Source organism: Balaenoptera musculus, chromosome 2 (assembly GCF_009873245.2).
Source record: "Balaenoptera musculus isolate JJ_BM4_2016_0621 chromosome 2, mBalMus1.pri.v3, whole genome shotgun sequence".
In the NCBI taxonomy this organism is placed as follows: Eukaryota; Metazoa; Chordata; class Mammalia; order Artiodactyla; family Balaenopteridae; genus Balaenoptera; species Balaenoptera musculus.
In genome coordinates this window covers 36,975,222-36,988,813 of record NC_045786.1, presented here as the reverse complement: position 1 = coordinate 36,988,813, position 13,592 = coordinate 36,975,222, and the positions used below count along the sequence as shown (strand labels likewise).

General features: G+C 40.0%; 1 protein-coding gene across 8 annotated transcripts in view; it reads right to left on the bottom strand.

The window, feature by feature from the left end:
- Positions 1 to 745: 745 nt before the first annotated feature.
- SEC11A (SEC11 homolog A, signal peptidase complex subunit) overlaps positions 746 to 13,592 on the bottom strand; it is a 56,228-nt gene continuing 43,381 nt past the window's right edge. The window contains exons 3-6 of one of the 8 annotated variants that reach the window (XM_036844151.1): positions 8,579 to 8,698; positions 7,565 to 7,642; positions 1,476 to 1,533; positions 746 to 1,287 (exon numbers count right to left, since the gene is read on the bottom strand). In XM_036844151.1, coding sequence (XP_036700046.1) covers positions 1,237 to 1,287; positions 1,476 to 1,533; positions 7,565 to 7,642; positions 8,579 to 8,698 — 307 coding nt within the window. In that variant the 3' untranslated portion in view covers positions 746 to 1,236. Of the gene's footprint in view, positions 1,288 to 1,475; positions 1,534 to 7,564; positions 7,643 to 8,014; positions 8,064 to 8,578; positions 8,699 to 13,592 lie in introns of all 8 variants that reach the window. The other 7 variants (XM_036844152.1, XM_036844148.1, XM_036844146.1 and 4 more) reach the window with 7 other exon arrangements.

The window sequence follows — 13,592 nt, the reverse complement described above, 5'->3', positions numbered from 1 at the left end:
AAAAGATTAACTGTCCCTATTCTCATTCCATTAGCATTAAAGTACGGGCTGATTTCCACCTCAGTTGAACAAATAATAGAAACCATTCATTTAGCCCAACATTTTGCTTACTTTGAGATTTCACACTAATACAAAAAGAGAACAGAAAGGATTAAGAGTATTTTGTGCTTTAAACACATTGAGTTACCCCATGCTCCCTATTTCCCTGTCTCAATATTAAAAGAAAAAAACACAGGTGGGCTTTGCCTTTACTACTTTAAACCTTCCCTTCTTTAAGTCTGCATTAGAGAAAAGCAAAGTCAGTCACCTACAAGAACAGGTTCAGGCAAATTAGAGTCTAAAGAAAACAAGTAGCACACTTGCCCTCCAGCACCTTCCTCATGCCTCCCCAGATGCTAATACTCACTACCATCTTGTAGAAAGAGCTGAGAACGTCTCAAGTGTAGAAAAGGTTATGAGTCTACAGCAAAGTGAGATTTTCTGAACCTCTCGGCAACCAGCTGGGTTTATACACATCTGAGACCCCCTAATGAAGAATCAATTTTATGACTAAGATATTTCTTACGAATATCAACAGCTACTTTTGCTTCACAAAAACAAAAACAAAACAAACAAACAAAAACCAGTTGTTAGTATTAGGACAACCTTCTTGGCTGAAGAATTGTTCACATCAAAGCCTGTATCTCCCCAAGGGCGCTAAGAACCAACACAGGAAAGCAAATATCAAAAGCTTTCCCAACAAACACAAGTCAGGGATAAGGGGTTTCGATATGCAAAGTCTTTTATTTAAAATTTTGAAAAGTTAAGACGACGACCACCTCAGTATATGCCATTCCCATTATAAGGAGGAATGACAGTTTCAAATTCGTGCAGAGCTGCATTTTCATTTACAGAACTCTGTAGGCACTTTAGAAATGAAGCTTGGCTTCAAAATACAAACACTGGGGGCTTTGGCTCAACCTTTTAATATAAAAAATTCACTGATGTACAAAAATGTGAAAGTGTGACAATGACAACATATGAAATTCTGTGACTGAAAGTCCCCTCGAGTGCACGCTGTGGTGCACATGCACCCGCCCACACGTACTCTGGCGTGGAAACATAAACTAATGCAAACCAGTGCTACCAAGAAGCGCCAACATGTGTTCTCCATTCCACCAACCACAGATTGATATCTACTCCAAACATTCAGGAACAAAAAGTACAGCATCTTCCAGGAACAGCAAGGCAGACTTCTTACTCACGATGGACCAGCACAAATAAACCCAGCAAAAATAGTACTGCATACTAGAAAACAAACACAGAACCACAAGTCAGAGAAGCTTTTAAAAGTTCACAAATCCTCAGAGTTAATTAACAAACTGGCCTTTGTGACCATGATAAATCACTAAACTATCCAACTGGTCTTCCATCTTTTAACTGTAATCCATTTAATGGTTTCCAAAATTAATGAAACATATAGTACAGGATCTTACCTTAAATTTAGGATAGTCATTCATGAGGATCGTCACAATCCCAATGTAAGGAACGAATCTAAACAAACAAACAAAAAACTGATCATCACAGAACTTTCTAAGTAGCTGTTATCATTTACTGAACATTCTCAATATCTTCCATAGAATACTAATTTTCAGCTCACAAAATCCATTTGTATATACTGTCCTATTAGACCCTTTCAACAGCCCATGTGATAGGGAAGTTAGGGGTATAGCCATTTTATAGATGAGGAAACAGTTGCTCATGCGCAGGGTACATGGTGGAACCAGTATCAGATCTGAGGTCTCTGACCTCTAGTTGGTGACTCTAATGCCACATGCTGATTCAGTGTTAGGGGTTGGGTTTGTTGTTATAACCTGTGGAGAGCTGTCAATCTAGTTGGGGAGACAAGGCAAACACAGCCAGAACATTACAAGGTACTTCATGTTAAGTGTCCAAAAAGTGAGTGTACAGCTCATTATAGTACTTAAGATTTCACCACCCTCTCATTTTTTAACCACCTGTAATCTGGCTTTGGTTCTCTTAATCCTGAAACTTCTTCTAGAACAGTTTAAATCACTGTATGCAGAAGACCAGTCTCAGCTCCTATCTTCCTTTTCATCTCTGCAGCACTTGACTTTGATGACCAGAAACTTGCCCTTGAAATCTTTCTCCTTGGTTTCTGTAACATACCAGTCTCTTTCTCTACCTACCTCTTGGCTGCTACACCTTTGTTTTTTCACTAGCTCTTGCTTTCCTCTTGTCCCTAAAGTTTGTCCCCTCAAACTAGGTAAAACCACTTGTTAAATAATCTCATATCACCTCATATATTTCCTTTGAAGTCTTCATCATGAGTTTAGTTACAGAATTAGTTGCCTAACTAGCTGGATAGTGTCTGTCTCCCCTACTAGACTCTAAGCTCTATAAAGGCAGAAACAGTGCCAATCTCTTCCCCACTGTATCTTCAAGGCCAAACTTGACACTTGGCACATAGCAGGCATCCAGTAAATACTGCTTGATTGAATGCTGGAATATCCAGGCCTCTTCTTTTCTCTTTCCCTTGGGGATCTCACTTCCTCCCAGGACTTCAATTCTCCCCTCAAAACGAAAGACTCTTCAACATCATAAGAATTCAGAGTAGACAGAGATGTGGGAGGAAATAGCAGTTAGAAATGTACAACTTTCTTCTTTCTCTTCCTCTTCTACTGTTGGATTCCAGAGTGGACTGGGTGATACCATCCTAGAGCCTGTCCTAGAGAAGGGAGGTTGACCTTTGCATACTTTAAAATATCCCAGATACTTTCATTCAGGGCACCCACAACCTCTGCACACACCAAAGGTACACAAACAGAAATTACCTCCCATATAACACCTCTAACCATCAGAGGCTTAGGCAATCTTGAAAAACAGAAGTTTTGTCTTTGGTGCATTTTACTTCCTTTTAAGAGCTCCTCTTACTTCCTGTCTCCTGTCCTCACCCCATCCTGCCCCTCCCCCTCTGGCGCACTACCCAGACTCATCTCTCTCTCTCCCCATCCCCGAACTCCCATTCGCATAAGTTGATGTTTCTTAAAACCTACACCTCCACTGTGAGAATCTCTTGGACAGCTCGTTAAAAATGCAGATTGCGGGGCTTCCCTGGTGGTGCAGTGGTTGAGAATCTGCCTGCCAATGCAGGGGACACGGGTTCGAGCCCTGGTCTGGGAAGATCCCACATGCCGCGGAGCAACTGGGCCCGTGAGCCACAGCTACTGAGCCTGCGCGTCTGGAGCCTGTGCTACGCAACAAGAGAGCCCGCAATGGTGAGAGGCCCGCGCACCGCAATGAAGGGTGGCCCCCGCTCGCCGCAACTAGAGAAAGCCCTCGCACAGAAACGAAGACCCAGCACAGCCAAAAATAAATAAATAAAAAAATTAAAAAAAAAAAAAATGCAGATCGCGGACTTGCCCGGTGGCATAGTGGTTAAGAATCCGCCTGCCAATGCAGGGCACACGGGTTTGAGCCCTGGTCCAGGAAGATCCCACATGCCACAGAGCAACTAAGCCTGTGAGCCACAACTACTGAACCTGCGCTCTAGTGCCCGTGAGACACAACTACTGAAGCCCACACTCCTAGAGCCCGTGCTCCCTAACAAGAGAAGCCACCACAAGAGAAGCCCGCGCACCGCAACGAAGAGTAGCCCCCGCTCGCCGCAACCAGAGAAAGCCCACACGCAGCAACGAAGACCTAACACAGCCAAAAGTAAATAAATAAATAAATAAATAAATTTTTAAAAAAGTGCAGATTGCTCTACCTTCCCAGATTTACTGAGTTAGAGCACCTCTGGAAGGTCAGGCCCAAATGACGCTTCTGCACATTAAAGTACAAGAAGCACAGTTCTAGCAAGCAAGATGTATGGAACAGGCATGTGGTGACAAATCATATATCCTTTTAGGGCCCATGCTTTAGTTTCAGCCCCTGGGACCTCTAAGAGCTGAAAAGTAACAGTCACTACAGAATGGCCTAGCTAAGCTCTAGGAGGGTAGATAAAGGTTTTCTATATTTTTAATACACATATTTTTTCTTTTCAATGCAACAACTCTATTTCTTTTGTCTCACTTATAACATCTTCATAAAAGCAACAGTTTCCAGTCTTTCAGAAGGAAAATCGTCTAAATTTAAGAACATAAAGGCAAATGCCTTACAGTAAAATGCAGATTAAAAGCTATAAAAGCATCTGTGACTTCTATTAAAACAACATCAGGGGCTTCCCTGGTGGCACAGTGGTTAAGAATCCGCCTGCCAATGTAGGGGGACACGGGTTCGAGCCCTGGTCTGGTCTGGTCTGGGAAGATCCCACATGCCGCGGAGCAACTAAGCCCGTATGCCACAACTACTGAGCCTGTGCTCTAGAGCCCACAAGCCACAACTACTGAGCCTGTGTGCCACAACTACTGAAGCCCACGCACCTGGAGCCCGCGCTCTGCAACAAGAGAAGCCACCGCAGTGAGAAGCCTGCGCACCACAACAAAGAGTAGCTCCCACTCACCGCAACTAGAGAAGGCCCACGCATAGCAATGAAGACCCAACGCAGCCAAAAATAAGTAAATAAAATAAAAATCTAAAAAAAAAAAAAAATTTTTTTTTAATAAATAAAACAACATCAGACTGCTAATTCTGGCCTGATGATCAATCAGCAGCCATGCTCAGGGGTAGAGACTTTCACTGTTACCTCCATACAATGATATCTATGCTCAAAGAACCACAATGATCACATAGTCTGCTTATGGGTTATCCATGGAAACATTTTCCCCCCCTTAGGTGGTTGTTCCTTGCGCACCCTAAGTGTGAAATAGAAGCAACTTGGTCTTTAGGAGTAATAGAAGCAAAACATAAGGTTGCCAGAATATGACAGGCAGTCCAGAGTCAAACAAAAGATTTAATTATATATACCACTGTTTTCCTCCATAGACAGAGACAGTCAAGAGTTGCTAATCAAGGGCATAATGCTGCTATCATCAGTCACCTTAAATTCAAATCAGTTGCACTTTTTTCCTACTGAGTTCAGATAAACTCTGCTAAAGCAGAGTTGATAATAAGCAGAGGTTTAAAATAAGTAAAACAAATGCCATCCACAAAGCCAACCTCAACACCAGCCTGTGCAAGTAACATCTAGAAGGTACAGTAGGGGTAAATACGTGTCCCTGGGAGTTCTTGGGATCAAAGGTGCTGCTAAGAAAGGAGCCTCAGAAGGAAGAACTATCTGCTGATGCTCTGGGTGAAAATAATCTGTCAGATGTCAAAAGGGATCTATGTCTGGGAAGTTTGGACCCCAGTAGCTGCCTTAAAAAGGATCATTGTTTCTATCCCGGAACCGTCTGTTTCAAGCGAAGTAAAAAGTACATTTTAAAAGACTCCTCCAGGACTTCCCTGGTGGTCCAGTGGGTAAGACTCCATGCTCCCAATGCAGGGGGCCTGGGTTCGATCCCTGGTCAGGGAACTGGATGCCACATGCATGTCGCAACTAAGAGTTCAAATGCCACAACTAAAGATCCCACACGTGGCAACGAAGATTCCGTGGGCCGCAACTAATACCAGACGCAGACAAAAAAATATATATATATATTAAAATAAATAAATAAATAAAAGCCTCCTCCATAAAACTGATTTGAGTCAACAGAGAGCTCAGTTACTCTGCTCCTTCCTTTATTTTTATTCTTCTTTTCGCTGTCAATATTTCTCTATTCCCTGATCTTCTGCCAGGCTTTCATCCTTTTCTCCTATTGCTTTCTACTCGTCTTTGACTAACAGGTTCTCTTGTGTTTTTCAACTACCTGAATTTAGAAAGAATCACCCCTATTCTTAGTTGGTTCAGTATTAGTTTCACTTTCTAAAAGTGTTTTATTACATGCTATAACATGAATGAACCTTGAAAACATTATGCTAGGTGAAAGAAGCCGGACATATTGTAAGACCACATATTGTAAGATTCTGTTTATATAAAATGTCCAGAACAGGCAATTCATAGAGACAGGAAGTAGATTAGTGGTTGCCAGGGGCTGCAGGGAGAAGGGGATGCGGAGTGACTGCAAATCAGTACCAAGTTCTCTTTATGGGGTGAGGAAATGTTCTGGAATTAAACAGTGGTGATGGTTTTACAACTTTGTGAATATAATAAAACTCGCTGTACTGTACACTTTAAAAGGGTAAATTTTATATCCTAATATATGTGAATTACGTTTCAATAAAAAATTGTTTAAACTTGTTTTTATTTAGGGCTTTAGGCTTCAGTGTAAAATTTTTTAGTGTGCAGCTGTTTGAAAAAAAAAATTCCAAGGTTTGGGTACAGTCTGACTCTGAAATATAGTTTAGCATTTTATAAACACAATTTTCACAAAAGGAGGTGATGTGCCTCCTTATGTGTCAAGGTAAGTGGTGACATAATCAACGGAAAGTGAATTTGTACAGTTAAGATTCTGTGCTCCTGCTGTTCATGTCCCAGATGTTTACACTTCATGGAAAGTTATTTAATTCAGAGAGTACCAGACTGTAACATTTTTTTAATTAACAGCCAGAAAAAGGCCTATAACTTTCAATGTTGGGATTTTAGAAATAACACTGTACATAGTTTGGGACTTTTAAAAAATTCTTTAGAAAGACAAGTTACTTGAGTAAAAGAAAGCCTGGTTCCTCCACCCTTCCATAGGATGATGCATTTTTTTACCCAAACAGGGGGCCACAATGAGCAGACAGAGCTGAATTAAACACCTAAGAATCAAGATCCAGATAAAGGGACACTCTGGGAGGAGTACAAATAAAACTGTACAGCAGAATTTGTCCAAAGCCTTAAAATATGCTTATGTTTCACCAGGTCATTCCAAGTCTAAGAATTTACTGTGAAGAAATGATTGGGCAGAGGCACTGAGATACATGTAACAGGGATGCTCATCATAACACTGTTCACAATCAAAGGCATCTGACAATGGGAGATTGGCTAAATAAAAATATGGTCTTTCCACACAGTGGAGTAGCATACAGCTTTGAAAATGATGATATGGAAATAAATCTTTTGATTTATAGATACTAACAACATTGGAGGATAAAAAAGAGGTTATAAGCAGTATGACCATTCTCTCCCCACACACGAAATGTGTTTATGTATACACACTTATACATTAAGATCTGCATCTTTACACTTATTGGCTAAAAGAACACAAACCAAAAAATTAAATATTTATGGAGGAACTGAAAGAAGTGACTTTGCTTTTTGATGACTGTTACTTCCTTATGTTTCTACAAGAATCTGTACATTTGCAATTAAAGGAAAAGCAAAAAGACCTAAGAGGCTGATATTAGCAGCACCTTGGGAACTGAGGGAAATGGGGACTATCACTTCTCAGAAGCACTGATAATCTAATTGGAATTATAAAAGTATGTTTAGCTCCATCATAGGAAATCAAGTTCCCTTGAACTGGAGGTGTGCACAAAAAACCAGGTCTGCCGAAGACAAAACACACTGGTGCCTTTTCTGATCCGATCTCTCTGGCCCCAAACTGAACAGCTCTTCTGTTGTAACTGAGGCAGCTTTTACTTAATAACTTGAACTTACTTCTTTATGGGAACACAGTTCCTCAGTTCCACTGTTCCACTGTTCGCTGGTGGAATCACTGAATCCACAGTGTCTGTCCTAGGTTAGAAGGAGCAGATGTTCTGACAGTGGATAACAGTGCCATGTGGCATCTAAAGAGTGAGAACAAGCAGCTACCCATCTCAGAAGTGTTATACCAGTAATTTTGCTATGATGGTTAAAAGGTGGGCTCTGGAGTCAGCCAGCCACTTACTATCATCAGTGTGACCTTAGATAAACAACCTAACATGTCTGTGTTTCCTCATCTGTAGAATGGAAATATTAGGGTTGTTCTGAGGTTAAAATGAGGTAATACTTGTAAAGAAAGCACTTAGAATGAGTCTCTGGCACAGAGTAAGCACTAATAAATGTGAGTTATTGTTAATAGTATTAATAACATGAAGGTAGTAATAATCCCATACTTCCTCATACCAGTAACTTACAATTCCTGTCCTTCACTGATCTGTTCTCCTGATAAAATCTGAAATAAACAGGCTTAATATAACTTTTAAATTTCATTTGACCTCAATAATTTCAAAACTAGAAATAAAACAATATGGAATAAATCAACATGATGAAATTAATCTAGATGAACACTTTAAGTTGCTGACTCAGTAAACACTTAAGAAATGTAAGTTTCAAGAAGCAGGATTAATACCGCTCTGGATCCCCAGAGCCTAGCACAGTATTAGACGTCAGAGTACATGAAAGGTGCCCAATAACATTTCTGAAATGAATTAAACAGACAAATGAATTTTTTAAATTGTCACTCTAATTCATCCTCATCACTAATATTCTGTTCTTCTATAGCACCCCATATCCTCCCTTCTGGAGCAGTAAACCTGAAGTTTCAGATGCATTTTAAGAAGCATACTTTTTCAAAGGACACAAGGTGATTTGGCTGAACCGGGACCAAACCATTATATTCAGTTGTGTATGATCAGACAATATGATCGAGAGAGCCAATGTTTCAGTAAATCTCCCCTCTATACTTACCCCCTCGCTCTCCCCACGACATCTTTTTTCTCTAGCCAATGTTGTCCTTGTTTATAGAGGCCTCGGTCATCAACCGCATTATTATCTCCTTTGGTCAAAAACTTGATATGTCCATTTTGCCTTAAAAGAGTAAAGGAAACCCAAGTCACCAAATACCTTCATGCCATTTGAAAGTACAAAATTTGTTCATGTTAACTGAAAATTCCTGTGGAACTGTGGCATTTTATCATCATTCCCAATATCAAAATAATTATTTATTTAGCTAAAAGGATATTCATAGCTATATTGTTTACAACAGGGAAAAACTGGAAGCAAATAAAGTCTAACAGGAGTTGAAATCTATGCAAGCATTAAGGACGATGATACAGAAGAAAATTTAATGACATCAGAAGATCATACAAATTTTATTAAGTGAAAAAATATTACAAAATAGCATGTACAGTATAATCTCATTTTTATATTAAAATAAACACAAACCACCAATATTTTGGAAATACAAAGCGCAAAGGAACACATTAAACTACTTAGTTTGGATATAATCTGCCAAACAAAGACTGTGGGAAGCTACAGGATGACCCAGTTTCTTCAACCAATAAATTGCAAGGGACAAAGAAAGTTAGAGAAGGAATTTACAGATATAAATAAAAGACATTATAAAGCCATATCAGCCAACTGCAATTGAGGACGTTCTTTGAATCTGGATTCAAACAAATTGTTAAAAAAAGTTAAGACACAATTGGAAATTTGAACAAAGATTGGAAACTTAATGATACAAAGGAATGACTGTTCATTTTTTTAGGTGTAAGAATGCTAATTATAGTTATACTCTTTAAAAGCTCACTGGTTATGTTTTATAGCTATTTATTGAAATATTTACATATGATACCACATGATATCTAGGATTTGATTCAAAATAATACAGGCAGGAGAAGGGGAAGAGGTGGTAATGTAGGCAGAATTGGCTATAGATTAATAATTATTGGAACTAGGTGACTAGTACATGGAAGTTCATTATACTGTTTTGTCTACTTTGTGCATGTTAGAAATTCTCCATATGAAAAAAAAAGTAAAAAAGAAAAATATTAAACAGGGTCTAAAATGATAGACCAAGGTGTAAACAGCAGCTATCTATGGCTTTTTTTTAGCTTAACTTTAGCTTCTCATTTTTTTTTCTCCAACAAACATGCACTACTTTTACAAGCCAGGGTCTACAGAAACATCATCTTACTCGATCAGATAATTATTAATTTAATTCTACTAAAGAACCATGAGGCTTCTAGTAATCTTAAAATTTAACTGAAAGCAAAGTACATTTTACAGTTGATAAAGACTGTCTTAAAATTAACTCAAGTGAGTTTGGGTTAACAGCTACACTAGAAAGAAGAAAAATAGCTTTAACTCCTACTGACTAATATCCACTTAGATTCTAAGCCAGAAACTGGCTCTCTAGACACTAAATCATCTGCAGATAAAACTAAATTGGGAGCTGCTGCAAACACCAAAAACAGTCAAGTGCAAACAGTCTCATTAAAAATGAGATTCCAATTAGAAAAAATGCAAATATATACAGAGAAAAATAATCTGTAGCTGACAACTCAGTAAGTGAAAGAATATCTGAAAAATCCTGGAGGGTAAAAGAGGACAGGTGCCAAGGTGGGGCTAGCTGTGGAGTGACAGTCAGGAGCAGCAGGAAGAAGAGTCCATTCAACCAGGAAATAACACCAAGAAAAGAGGCAGAAAAGTAAAGTATGAGGAAAGAAAAGCTGGGAAATGGGAAACTCCCCAGGAAAGGAAAGGGATGCTACGAGAGATCTGAGCTATTCCCAAAGACTTAATTTGTCAACAAAACAAACAAACAAACACAATTTCCCCACCTCTGGGATGTAATCAGGACCCACTACAGCTGTTTGAAAAAGCACAGGTTTCCTTCATCTACTTAATAGTGCAAGAAATATTCTCTGGTGGCAACCAGCTCCTATTAAGCCAACTATGAAGACCTATTCTAGCAATTCACAACCCACGAGCACCGAATCCTGATTGACAACACATTTATATGGGACTTTTCCCTCGCTAGCATAGGGACCAAATATTTAGTATTATCTATCTCCAAGGAGCTCAAAGCACCTAAAATTTAATTCAACCATCACAATACTGTGATGTTAGGAGGGAGGAAATAACTTAGATAAGATAAAGTAAGACCCCAAGAGCCAAACAGGTGCAAAATAATCTATCTGCACAGAAAAAGCAAAGCAAAGGACTAAGCCACCCCAATGGAGAATTCTCCTTCTAAATACTTGATCACATGCCAGTATTCAATATCATCAAATTATAATACTACCTATAGGCTAAACTTACTAAATACATATTAGAGCAGGCTATAAAATAAGATAAAGTAAGAGTTTATATGTGGGAAAAATGTAAGTATTACAAATTGCTGACTAACAGGCTAATATGAGGAGCTATACACGAAAATTAAGTCAACTGATAAACATTTAATAGCTATTTCACCTTTTAAATTAAAAAACAAACTTCAGGGGCTTCCCTGGTGGCGCAGTGGTTGAGAGTCTGCCTGCTAATGCAGGGGACACGGGTTCGAGCCCTGGTCTGGGAAGATCCCACATGCCGCAGAGTGGCTGGACCCGTGAGCCACAACTACTGAGCCTGCGCGTCTGGAGCCTGTGCCCCGCAACGGGAGGGGCCGCGATAGTGAAAGGCCCGCGCACCGCAATGAAGAGTGGCCCCCGCTTGCCGCAACTGGAGAAAGCCCTCGCACGAACCGAAGACCCAACACAGCCAAAAATAAATAATAAAAAAATAAATAAAGTAGCTATACAAAACTGCAGAACTATGGAGTGGGGGCTGGAACATGAAGGGAGCTGGTGGGAGAGATGGGCGTGGCAGGGTGGGAGGGTCTGATCCAGGTCTTCCCCCAACTGTACAGTGAACATGCCCTGGCACATTCATGGCCAGTGGACAAGAGCTTCTAAAGCTTTAAAAAAAAAAAAAAAACAAAAAAAAACAAACTTCACTATCTCTGCTTTCCTAACTCGCCCATTTTGGAAGAAAATGGAAAGCAAGAAATAGGCGAGGGGAGAGGAGGATTCAAAGAAGTTTTTTGCTGTTTGCCACAGTACATATAACCTTACCTGCATGCATATCTCATAGCCCTCCTTTTTTTTACTTAATTAAAAATACAGTATTAACTATAATCAGTGCAGGAGGTGGTTAAGTCTTTTTTTTAAAAAAAAACAATGCCGGGGGGAGAGATAAATTGGGAATATGGGATTAACAGATACACACTACTACGTATAAAGTAGATAAACAACAAGGACCTACAGTATAGCACAGGGAACTATATTTAATATCCTGTAACATGTTTAGTTTAAAAAAACAAAAAAAATAATTTTTGAAAAGATAAAATGATTAAGGGATAACACAATCTCCAAACAGAAACAAAAACTCCAATGCCAACCACTTTCTCACAATTTCCTATTGTCCCCAAATATTGGAAATTACTTAATGTTTCTGTTAAGGGAATTTTTCCTAAGCTCAGTAGTGCATTAGAGAGAAGCCCTTGATAACGTGCACTTTTCCACTGCCTAGTCAGATAGTTCAGGACACAAAATTAGTCTCATCTGGATAACAGGCAGGACTAGATGAACAACTACACTGGGCACAAAGAACAGATTCAAATTCATGGACCTAGTACCATCGTATTAAGTAGTACTTGGCAAGGTCATCTTTTAGTTCAGGGATTCTTTGCATATGTGGTAATACCAGGTATATTCTACCATATGCTCATGAGATAATCATGTTACAAAATAGTATTGAGGACACAGCTGACTCCAAGCTTCTGGGAAACAACTGAGGCAAACATCTCATTGTTTAGGTTATGTGCTGCTTGGAGGGCAGATATTCTACAGCTGGAGAAGATGGGAAAAAGTCAAGTATGGATTTTTCCAGATAGTTGCAGAAATAAGTTCTGATGTCATATCAGAGCTTTTCCCAGGTAGCTGAAGTCGTGCCCACAAACCTTGCCTGCCACGGTCACGGTGATGGAGAGCCAGTCAACACAATGGCGTGTGGCTCACAGGGTCCTGGTGCTCCGGCCTGGTGTCAGGCCCGAGCCTCTGAGGTGGGAGAACCGAGCTCAGGACATTGGACCACCAGAGACCTTCCAGCCCCACGTAATATCAATCAGTGAGAGCTCTCCCAGAGACCTCCATCTCAACGCTAAGACCCAGCTCCACCCGACGGCCAGCAAACTCCAGTGCTGGACGCCCCATGCCAAACAACTAGCAGGACAGGAACACAGCCCCACCCATTAGCAGAGAGGCTGCCTAAAGTCATACTAAGTTCACAGACACTCAAAAACACACCACCGGATGCGGCCCTGTCCACCAGAAAGACAAGATCCAGCCCCACCCACCAAAACACAGGCACCAGTCCCCTCCACCAGGAAGCCTACACAAGTCACTGAACCAACCTTACCCACTGGGGGCAGACACCAAAAACAACGGGAACTATGAACCTACAGCCTGCGAAAAGGAGACCCCAAACACAGTAAGTTAAATGAGAAGACAGAGAAATATGCAGCAGACGAAGGAGCAAGGTAAAAACCCACCAGACCAAACAAATGAAGAGGAAATAGGCAGTCTACCTGAAAAAGAATTCAGAGTAATGATAGTAAAGATAATCCAAAATCTTGGAAATAGAATGGAGAAAATACAAGAAACATTTAACAAGGACCTAGAAGAACTAAAGAGCAAACAAACAACGATGAACAACACAATAAATGAAATAAAAAATTCTCTAGAAGGAATCAATAGCAGAATAACTGAGGCAGAAGAACAGACAAGTGACCTGGAAGATAAAATAGTGTAACTAACTACTGCAGAGCAGAATAAAGAAAAAAGAATGAAAAGAATTGAGGACAGTCTCAGAGAACTCTGGGACAACATTAATTGCACCAACATTCAAATTATAGGGGTCCCAGAAGAAGAAGAGAAAAAGA